Source organism: Apium graveolens, chromosome 3, assembly GCF_009905375.1.
Source record: "Apium graveolens cultivar Ventura chromosome 3, ASM990537v1, whole genome shotgun sequence".
Classification (NCBI taxonomy): Eukaryota; Viridiplantae; Streptophyta; class Magnoliopsida; order Apiales; family Apiaceae; genus Apium; species Apium graveolens.
Window position 1 is genome coordinate 4,642,631 of NC_133649.1, and position 11,754 is coordinate 4,654,384.

Consider the following 11,754-nt stretch of genomic DNA (forward strand, 5'->3'; position numbering starts at 1 on the left):
CTAAATTTTAATTTATTGAATTCTTTGCACTTTAAATAAGACTCTTTCTCTATCTCTCAAAAGAAAAATTAAATAAATAAAAGAAGATTCTCTCATTCTCTTTATTTCAGACACCACCTCTTGATGTAGTATTATTTCCCTTAATGTCGAGGCTTGAACCTTATCAAAAATAAAGCAAAAAAAGGGACATTTTCTTGTGCTAAATGAAGGCCAAAAAATGTTAATGATGTTACTAATTAAAAAGAGGACAGATGTAAAGAAAGAGAGAGAAGAGAAAGAGACTATGAATGTGAAAGGAGTGAGCAAAGAAAACGGGGATTAGAAAACGTAGCATGCAGCACACAAACCGGGGCGATATGTATGCTCAACCCTATAAATTCTTCCAACCCTCCTTGCCCTCTTTTTTCATCTCATCTCTCTATTAACAATACTTCTCTTTCATTTCTTTTCTCTCTTTTTCTTCCTTTTTTTCTCTCTATCCCTCCTCCTTTCAATCATCTTCTTCATTTCTACTTTGTCTAAATTTTGCATTTCTATCTTCACTTGATTACTTAGCAAGCCTTCTAGCTTTAGCTTAGCTTAGCTTCCTTGCTTTTCGTTTCTCAGAAACAAATCAATCAAGGAAAACATTCACACACACGCAAACACAAAAACACACACTTGTTTATTAAGGTAATAGATGGTGTCACACGGAGGGAGGAGTGTAACAAGCAACAGCAGCGGAGAGATTGGTGTAGGAGGGTTTCAGGTGGTGTTGAAGAAAGGGCCATGGACAGCAGCTGAGGACGCGGTGTTGTTAGAGTACGTTAAAAGGCAAGGAGAAGGGAATTGGAATGCTGTGCAGAAGAATACGTCGTTGCAGAGATGTGGGAAGAGTTGTCGTCTTAGATGGGCTAACCATTTAAGGCCTTTTCTTAAGAAAGGTCCTTTTACTTCTGATGAAGAAAAGACCATCATTGATCTTCATGCTAAGATCGGTAACAAATGGGCTCGTATGGCTGCTCAGGTAATCTTTGATCATAAATGTTATGCATGCAAATTTGTAACACAAGTTTGTTAACTATAAATAGTGATTTAATTATATTCTTCATGCAGCTTCCTGGAAGAACAGATAATGAGATTAAAAACTACTGGAACACAAGGCTTAAGAGACGTCAGCGAGCTGGTTTACCAGTTTACCCTATGGAGTTACTCCAACAACAATTCAACCACCACTTCCACCAAAAGCCGCCTCAAAATATTACAGTTTCTCCGTCATCCTCTTTTGCTTCTATCATATCTGCAGCTGCTGCTGCTTCCTCGTCCACCTGCCATCAAAATCAGCACTCCCGTCTAAACCAAAATTCTGACAATTTTATGAAAAATTGCACTTCACTTGATCTTCTTGATTACCCTCCACACGGACCACACCGCAATAACATGAATCATAGCAACTCCTTTCCATTACTCCGACAAGTTAATAACAATGATTTGACTAGCAGTAATGGTTTTTCATACCAGAATGGGAAGCTATTTAATCAAACACTTCAGGAAAAATCTCTATCTTTTGATATAAATCTTGGCCTTGATTCCAATCACGATCCAGCAGCTACTAGTACTACTAATACCACTTCATTTGATCCTGTGGGATTGTTGGGTATGGGAATAGGTAATAACGAGCTCTCTTCAATCCAAAATACAATGCAAACTTCTAATAATTCGGGATATACTGGAAGTGATGATGTGAAAGGAGTAGCATCAAGTGATGGCGACGAAGAGTATGATAAGGTTGCAAGAGGCAACAGTGGTTTGCTTGGAGATCTACTCGAAGAGTCTCAAACTATCAAGCGTTCCAAAGATAATTTAGACAAAAACATAAAATCCGAATACGATGGATTATCAGCAGATACTTTCCGAGAATTCAAGTCTGGCAATATGAATGGCCTCGGCAACCCTAAACATGAAGCATACAGAGGATCTTTTATTTCGGGCCATTCTACCATTGGTCAGTATCAATAATATTTAGTTTCACTTGAATTATTTTATATGTATTGTTTCTAATTAATTCTGTATCGCATATTTGGTATATAGGAATGAATGATGAAAAGGCCGAGGCAACAGAGGAGATGAATGTCATGGACGAAGATCTACTGCGTTTACTGGACTGCCCTTCTCCGGTGTGTATTCCAGATTGGTACGGTGTTGGTAGCAGTACTAATAACAGTAACTATTCGAGTAGAGAACCATCAAACATCACAGTTGCTCATGTACCCAATATGAAAGCGGATTATAACGACGATGATTGGGACGAGAGTTTTTGCTGCTGGAACAACATGTCTCATGCTCTTTCTTAGCTACAACATGCCTTGCATTTAGCTGGACTTGATCTTTCTTTACTACTTTAGTTGTTGTGCCATACTTCATTGTGTGCGAGTGTTGTAACAGTATAATTAGCTGCTTTAATCTTTCAGAGGATTGTTCACTGTTGTATCGACTAGTTTTCAATTAGCATTAGTAATTTGAATTACTGCTGGTTTGTTTCTAGATGCTTTCCATAATTTTTGTCCATTTCAATGCATCTACAACTTCTCAACTTATACTACACCACTGACCAACTATTTGGTAAAAATGGCTAACTGAACCTTCCTTCTAATTCAGAAAGTAATGAATTAAGGCTAAAATGTCAATTCAAATATTTAAGTTATCAAACTGTCACAGGTACCCTTAATATACCTTTAAAAAAAATTAGAATATGATCTTCAAATATACGCATAGAGACGGGTACTTTATACTCCTTTCGTTCCACTGAATTGTTTACGTTATTTTTCGGCATTTTCAATACTCGTTTAAAGTATACTTTCATAATATTTTTTTAAAAAAAATTGAAAAAAAGTTTCATATTTAAACTTTTATTCAAAAATGTTTTTCTTTTAAGAAAAATATTATGAAATACGTGCAAAAAGTGTACGTAAATTATCGGGCGGGACGGAGGGAGTATCATCTATGACAAAAGTAGAATTATGTGAGAATACTAATATAAGATGAAAATAATCTTTCCTCCAATAAGATGTTGAAATTTTAGAGTCATTAGTTCCAAATAAACCACAATCATTTACACATTTTTTGTGTACATAAAGATATAGTGGATGATCATGAGTTTTGGCAAACAAACAAACATACGGAAAGGAAGGGATGGGTCACTACTTGTCAACCCTCTTCTATCCCAATAGTTGAAATATGATGTGCTCTGAGTGCATCAACTATTGTCAAAATATGTATTATTTTTCACCTAATATAATTTTAAGTAATCTAAAAAGGATTCAGAGTTCCAGACCCTCTCCTTGTTTGATTGACTTTTCTGGTTTAACATTTGTTCTTTGAATTATTTTAATTCAAATGATTAATTAATTGAGCTAAGGACAAGTTATTATTCTTGGCTTATTTATATTTCATTAAGTTATAAATGAATACTAATTCTAGTATGTATTTAATACAAAATTGTCAATCAGCAAATAAAGCAAATAAGTGAGCCATGTATTAACTTTAATAATATTTATTACATTACTTTATTATGTAATATATTCGTTTCATATGTAATTAAATTTTAGAAGTTTATTGTAACTAAGCAAATTGAACATAAATAATTCAATGTTTATATGATTATTTCTATATTATATCAACTACTTTTAAAATAATGTTTACATTAGTTTGGGAAACAATAGTTATTTACATTGATTTTTTTGTAAATCTTGTATAACAATAACTATTTTATCACCTTTAAAAAATTGGTTTACTTCAATCCCAAATTCTAAAAGCATTTTTGGTAGACTCTTAGGCCCCAGCTCAATGTATAAAAATAATATAAAAAATTAGCTCATAGCAAGATAATGTTGGTTAAAAAAGATAAAACATGAGAGGAGAGAAAAAAATGAAAATATTATTTTACTGTGAAATGTTAGTTATAGTATGAAATACAAGTTAAAAATTAGTTATAATACTTAAGAATAAAAATGAAGAAGGAAAATAAGCTCTTAATCACTTGATAACAGCTAAGAGTCTATAAAATTGCATTTTTGCTCTTCTTCTTTTATTTTTTGGAGTTTCTCTAATCTAGCTAAATGACTAACTTTATCAATAAATAGTAGGAATTGTTAAGATCATTTATGTTATTTTTGAAAACACCTATTTTTTTTTACTTTAGAAACTCGAGTGTTGGGATAAAATTCAAATGATAAAATATCCGAAACCTGGCAAAAGATATCTGCAAAGGCTATCTCCTCCTTACCATTTGCTAAGTTTAGTACATGTTTTTCCGGTAACCATATTGGACAGGACAGTTTGTACACGTTATTTTTGTTAGCTGTCTCTGGATATGTAAGTGAATAATGAAACAATTTTGTAGAATTTAAACAAGGCTTAGCTTGATTACAAATACAAAACAATTGTACAATATTATAATATAATATTTTGGATAAACAATTTCTCTCTGAAAAATATTTATAAATTTTTTATTAATCTAGTTTTGTCCATATATAAATTAAAATGTGTATATTAAATATTTTATACATATTTTTTAAATTATATATTTTGTCATAAGCATTATGTTATATTTAATTTTGCATCACCAAGGATAATGACAATTTATTTACAATCCATTTATTTAAGTTTTAATTATGATGATATTAATATGTAATCAAATTATAATTATTACACAAATGTTCCTCGTTGTTTTCAATTGAAAAAATCTCAAATTAATTTGTACCCCACAAGCTAATTTGAGGATTTAAACATTAAGAACAACTCCAACAGCTTACCTATCTGGAGTTTTAAAATCTAATATAAAGAATATGGAGAAAAAAATAACTCCAACACTATTCAGTGATTCCTTAAATCACTAAGTTCCACTAAGATTTTTTTCTCCTTCCTTATTTTTAGCTAACATCTCTCATCTTCTAACTTTTATTTTATAATATATATTTGAAACAACAATTTCTTTATTCACTTTATGTAATAATGTTATTTTTTAATGATTAAATATTGTATAGAGAATTAATATAGGGAATGTTGTTGGAGTTGGAAATAGCTATTGATATTTTAAGTTACTAAAATCCAATATTTTATATTAAATTTAGGGAGTGAACTAAGAAGCTCCTGAAGCTCCAAGAAGCCAAAAAACACACATTATAGCTATTGATATCCATTGACAAAGAAATCATGCATTTCAACAATCCTCAATTCCCGGCCTTTTTTTCTTGGACATCCAGAGAGAAAGCTGCAACTTGTAACTTGAATGAGAAGATGAGTTAGTAAGAAATGTCCCACCACGTTCCATCCCAGCTATAATTACAATAAAGTGAGTGAATGACTATCATATTTTGTTCATTTGTCCATAAATTTATATATATAATTTATGCTTTATAACGTAATCACCTTGCTGCAAAATGTGAAGGGTGGCGTTTATCTTGAGCAAGGCTTGCCGTTCATTTTTGCGGCTTTGCCGCTTTGCAACTTTGCTTTAGTAATCACTATTTCCTATTGCATTTTAGAAAGTTAAAGTGTTTTACAGGACTTTTAGGAGGTTAACATAGAGTAAATATGAAAGGAGGAAAATTAAAAAAAATTTAGAGTAAAATTTTACGGTTAATCAATCAACCCTCAATTAACCTCTACATGAGGTTTGTCATTTATTTAATTTGTTACAATTATACTCATGCAACTAACCTCACTTAAAATTTAAATTAGTATTTTATTCATGCCCAGTTTTTCTTTTGTGGTCAAATACTCGAAAAATTATAAATATATTGTATTATTGAAGAAAATTAAAAAATTATAATATTGAAAATACATCTAAATCTACTTTAAAAATATATATTTGAAATTTAGGAAGTTAATTAAAAGTCCTGTCAAATTACAATAAAAAATTAAACAAGACTATCAATTATTTAAGAAGAAGTAGGTATTAATAAATAGAAAAAAAAATGGTTGAGAATCAATCTTGAATCGATTCTAAAAACATACCATATATATTTAACTACGAACTACTAGCTTCTATTTGAGATGGTGTATTATATGCACTAAATTATTCACCAATATGATTTATTGAGACAAGAAATATTACACACATGCACATTTCTTAAGGGACTAAGAACTCGATCTCTATTGCAGAGCCCTTTGTTAGCTACCCTACTACAATGTTTATACTAGTGGTCATTCAACTGTGGTCTAAGTAAAATCATTTCTATACATTGGTGACTAATTTAATCATGGATACACATTTGGAAAAACAAAATTTATCAAACATATCTAAATATAGAAGGCACTTGCATAGTTGCATGTAAGGAGTTATTATTAGTGTGTTTAGAAGGCACTTGCATAGTTGCATGTTGCATGTTGCATGTTGCAGTGAATGTATGCCTGCAATAACGTGCTGATGCCCTCATAAATAATAAATAACCCGACTTATCTACATATGTTAATACTTAGATAATAATAGAAAAGTATTATACAAATATATCTATCTTTATATTTTAGTCTCATGTAGTAGTACTATACTGTGATTTGCAAGCAAATCGTTCTACTTCAAATTGCTAACTTAAAATTATTTCCTCAGTGTCCTTGACCAAATGAGTGAATACCCTTCCGTCTTTATAACATGGAGAAAAATGAAATTCAATGCCTCCATTCATAATATTATATTCTAACTGTCAAGGCAAATGGGACAATCTCTTATGTAAATGGAACAATCCATTTACAAATGAGACAATAAATGGGACAGACTCAATTAACTGCAGAATGTAAATAACAGTAAAGAAAATGCAGAATGCTGAAAACTTAATAAGTAAAAACACCAGAAGTTTTCACATGGTTCGGCCCCCAAACCTAGTCTATGGCCTACATCCAAGTCTCTATGCTAACTAGCATAGAGAATGTATTATATCGACTTAAAACAAAATACTTACAAACTTTCCTTGATTACAAACTTGGCCCACTTGAAAGAAACATTTCTCTAGCACACAGCTACCTAGCACAAAGTTACTTGGCCTTCCTTTTGTAATCAAACTCCCACAACCCGAGACAAGTGATATAATACACATTTCAGATACAAAAATATAATGTGAAAGTTTACAACTCAAACTAGGCTTCTTATTTACTGGATATGTATCTCGGGTATAGAACAAGAAGGTATTTTTCAGATGATAAGAATTGACGTGAAAAACATTAGCCGAAATCTGAAAATGTGAGTTGTATTTATAAGCAAAGTTCTAACAGATTTATTTTCAAACAAAGGATAAAAAAGATAAGATTTTAAAAACAAGTTTGTTTGAAAATATTTGAATTGATCTTGAATGCTAATCTGTTAGTAGTTTGAAATAGATAATTCAAGTAAAAGATAAGTTTTGAAAGATTCAAACTTGGTTTATAAGATAAGGTTTGTTGGAGATAAGTTTAAAAGATATTTATCCAGTTAGAACAAGATTTACATAAAACCCTAATCCTTATCTTACAAAACATCCGGATAAGTCTTGTTGAAACAGTCTTGTTGCATTATTCCATTCTGTTGAGACATCATCAGAAACCATGAAAATAACAATCTCCCCCTTTTATGATGATGAAAAATTGCTCCCCCTATCAAAAACACTTAAAGCTCCTGGAGGTAGAAAATTAGCAACAACAGAATATAACAAGTATAATATGAATGCAACAATGTGAAAGAGACCGTAAGATATGTTAAGGATGAATGAGACAGAATGCATATAATGAGAATGAGACACGCAAATGAGACAATCTCAAATAAACTTAGAAACCCAAAAAAAATAACCCATCCATTCAACCAAGGTGTCCAGTTGTCTTTAACATTCAAAAACATTCATCAAACACAAACTTAGTCTGATCACCAACAAAAACCGCATAAAATCATAGTCTTAAAACATAACAAACCAAATCAAAGTCTTAAAGCACATTAAAGATTTCTCCCCCTTCATCATCATAAAAGAGTTAATTTGAATCATCAAAATTAACTGGAGCCTTTCCTTTGTCTTTGCCCGAGCCCGAAGCTTTATCCTTGGCAGTTGGAAAGACAGGAGCAGAACCATATTCTGAAAAGAGCTTGTCAAAAGCATCTTGAGCTGGTGCTTTGTCGTCCCGTTCACGAAGCCAGTCAAAGTTCATCGCTTTGTATTCTTCCCGCGTCATGTCGAAGACCGAAGGTGGGGGGATGGCAGGAAGTGGCAGATGAGCTGTGATTTCTTCTAAAGTACAATCGCCAATCCATTCACGCTTCTTGTGCCAATACATTTTGCTCTTATCTTGCATTGCTGACAACTACTGAGACACAAACTTAGTCTCTGAACCCAGCTTGAAAAACAATTTTACAAACTTTTTTTCCCAGGCCTTAGTCGAAGAAACCATTCCTTCTTGCAGAGTCCCAAACTCAAAGTCTATTGTCTTAGCTAACTTGACATCAGAAGCATGCAACACGGAAAGCTTTGCATTGATAGAGTCCAAAGACGAACAGACAAACTTTCTAAACAACTCAAAAGAAGCATTCATAATACCGACTTCAGAAGTCAGTGACCCAAGAGTTTTGACAGAAGCAAAATGTTGATTAAGATTAGCCAAAGCGGCAAAATTTTCTTCTAACTTGGCAAACAAAGAATTAAGAACAGTATTGGTGTTTTGGTCATTTGGTTCTGACGCATAATGAGGGGATTTGGGCAAACCACCAAAAGAGCGGTGGGTATCATCAAAAAACAGATCATTTGACTCAGACACTACGAGACCATTCGCAGTCAAAACAGACAAGTCAAAAACAACATTCTTCTCTGACTTAGCAGACTCAATAGGAACACGAAAATACTGAAAAATCTTTGTCAATAAAGCAGGATATGGAAGATGCATTGATTCATGTTTAGCACAATGATTCATGTTAGAGATAATTAACGAAGCTAAATCACAAGGGGTTTTCTTCACAAACACAGACAAAAGAATAGAATCTTGGAAAGTGACTCTATCACGACCAGACTTACGAGGAAGAACATTCGAGTGAAATAGTTTAAACAACAATAAACACATAGGAGTTAAATCAGTTACCAATGGTTTGACAGACATAGAAACAAAGTTGTCACCGAGAATAGCTTTGAGTTGTTCTTCATACTGCAATCCTGGAATTTCGTCAAAGGCCTGGTGGGTAGTAAACGGGCAGGGGCCTTGATTGGATACGCCTGTGAGTCTTGCGAGTAAATCCGCCTTAAAGCATACTGGACTTCCTTTCACCGAAGAGAATACAATATTGTCGGTCAAAATCGAAAAATTCGCATAGAACTCCTTCACTAAATCTGGGTAAATCATATCTGGAGGCGACAATAACGCAGCACAACCAACGGCTTCAAATAACGCTGATACTCTGACCCTAGTAAGAAGATCAATATCACACAATCTTTCTTTCAAAATAGACTTGTGCCACGCCTTTGTACTGTTGTCCTTTGCATGACGTTCAAAAGAGTTTCTCGGGCCATTGGTGAGAAGATTTAGGGTTACGAGAGAAGAGGATTTTGAGAGAGAATGAAAGAGTAGAATGAAGAAAATGAAAAGATTAAGAAAGAGAGTTTAAATAGGAGAGAGAACTGAAGAGTTAGAGATAGAAGAGAACACGGACAGATGAAAAGATGAAGTGATGTATTGAAAAGAAAATACATGCACGAAGTACAAGGAGATGAGGAGTCTAATCAAAAGATTTCCTAAATCTATTGGCAATTAAACATGCAACAGCACATGGACTAAATATAAAATCAAATAATACTAATAATTATACAAACAGATAAACACATGTAACAAACAGATAAGCACATGTAACAGTTAATGATTAACACTAAAAATTAAAAAATAAATACATAAAATTACACAAAATCACGTAACAAATTAGAGAGAACACATACCTAATTCACGACGCATTATATAAAATTTATCTTCAGCTAAAGGCTTAGTGAAGATATTTGCACGTTGTTTCTCAGTAGATATATAAATAAGCTCAATATTACCTTTAGAAACATTATCTCGTAGAAAATGGTGACGAACATCAATATGCTTAGTACGAGAATGCATGACAGGATTTTTAGAGATATTAATTGCAGAGGTATTATCACAATAAATAGGAATATTTGAATAAGAAATACCAAAATCCTGCAATGTTTGTTGCATCCACAAAATTTGAGCACAGCAACTTCCAGCTGCAATGTACTCTCCTTCAGCTGTAGAAAGAGCTACTGAAGTTTGCTTTTTACTATGCCATGCAACTAAACAATCTCCTAAAAATTCACAAGCACCACTTGTGCTTTTTCTATCAACCTATGACACTGCATAGTCAGCATCTGAAAAACCGATTAAGTCAAAGGAAGTGGAACTAGGATAAAATAATCCCAAGTCACTCGTACCTTTTAAATATTTAAAAATATGTTTAACGGCATTCAAATGAGATTCTTTAGGTTGAGATTGAAAACGAGCACACAAGCATACACTATACATAATGTCAGGTCGAGAGGCAGTTAAATATAACAATGAACCAATCATACCTCGAAATTTAGTGACATCTACAGGTGTACCTTGTTCATCATTTGTAAGCTTAACTGAAGTACTCATCAGAGTTGATTTAGGTGTGACATGATCCAATGCAAGTCTTTTGAGTAGATCTTTAATGTACTTGCCTTGGTGAATAAATATTCATGCATTAGATTGATTAATTTGCAAACCTAGGAAGAACTGCAATTCACCCATCAGACTCATATCGAATTCCTTATGCATGCAATCAGAAAACCACTTACACAAAGATTCGTTAGAAGATCCAAAAACTATATCATCAACATAAACTTGAACTAAAAGAAAGTTATCACGTTTATGAAAAATAAAGAGGGTTGGATCGAGTTTACCACAAATGAAACCATTGTTCACAAGAAACTGACTGAGACGCTCGTACCAACAACGAGGAGATTGTCTCAATCCATAGACATATTTCTTGAGCTTGTAGACATAGTTAGGGTACTTCTCATGAATAAAACCTGGAGGCTGCTTCACGGAAACTTCTTTCTTGAGATAGCCATTTAGAAAAGTGCTCTTGACGTCCATCTGGTAGAGCTTGAACTTCTTGTGAGCTGCAAAAGCCATTAAGATTTGAATAGCTTATAATCGAGCTACTGGAGCATATGACTCATCGTAATCGATTCCTTCCTGCTGGTTGTATCCCTGAGCAACCAAACGAGCTTTATTTCGAATGATATTTCCATCTTCATCCTTCTTATTCTTGAAAACCCAACGAGTACCAATGATCTTGGCATCTTGAGGAGGTGGGACGAGTTCCCAAACATCACAACGCTCGAACTGATTAAGTTCTTCCAGTATAGCAACTGACCAATGTTCATCTGCAACTGCTTCTTGAGCGTTCTTTGGTTCAAACTCAGCAACAAAAGCACAGAATGCACACATATTGTGAAATCTGCTTGAGTAGAAATCCCTTGATCTAAATCAGTAAGAAGATTATCTGGTGGATGATTCTTCACAGTCCTAGAAGACTTAGGAAGTTAAATATTACTCATTTCTTCCACATTAGAATTATCTGCCTGGAAATGAATAAGAGTTGTCTCATTCAAAAGAGACTGCCTCATTTCCGCTTGAGAAGATTTATCCGGAGGAGTAACATAAATCACATTTGAAACATTATCGGGAGTCTTTGGAGAGCCAGAAGATTCATCTGAAGCTTGAGTAGATCCTGAAGTATTACCAGAA

The 11,754-nt window shown here is 33.2% G+C and overlaps 1 protein-coding gene across 1 annotated transcript; it reads left to right on the forward strand.

The window, feature by feature from the left end:
* The first annotated feature begins 402 nt into the window (after nt 1-402).
* On the forward strand, nt 403-2,563 carry LOC141710538 (uncharacterized). Its single transcript, XM_074513099.1, has 3 exons — nt 403-1,006; nt 1,096-1,984; nt 2,071-2,563. Exons 1-3 carry the CDS (start codon nt 680-682, stop codon nt 2,331-2,333), a joined length of 1,479 nt encoding a protein of 492 aa, XP_074369200.1. The 5' UTR covers nt 403-679; the 3' UTR covers nt 2,334-2,563.
* Nucleotides 2,564-11,754: the final 9,191 nt, after the last annotated feature.

Bases quoted from the DNA above. Each gene is read 5' to 3' on its own strand.
- LOC141710538 (XM_074513099.1), top strand. From the start codon at position 680: ATGGTGTCACACGGAGGGAGGAGTGTAACAAGCAACAGCAGCGGAGAG. The intron at 1,007-1,095 runs GTAATCTTTGAT...TTCTTCATGCAG, and splicing joins GGGCTCGTATGGCTGCTCAG to CTTCCTGGAAGAACAGATAA. The intron at 1,985-2,070 runs GTCAGTATCAAT...TTTGGTATATAG, and splicing joins TTCGGGCCATTCTACCATTG to GAATGAATGATGAAAAGGCC.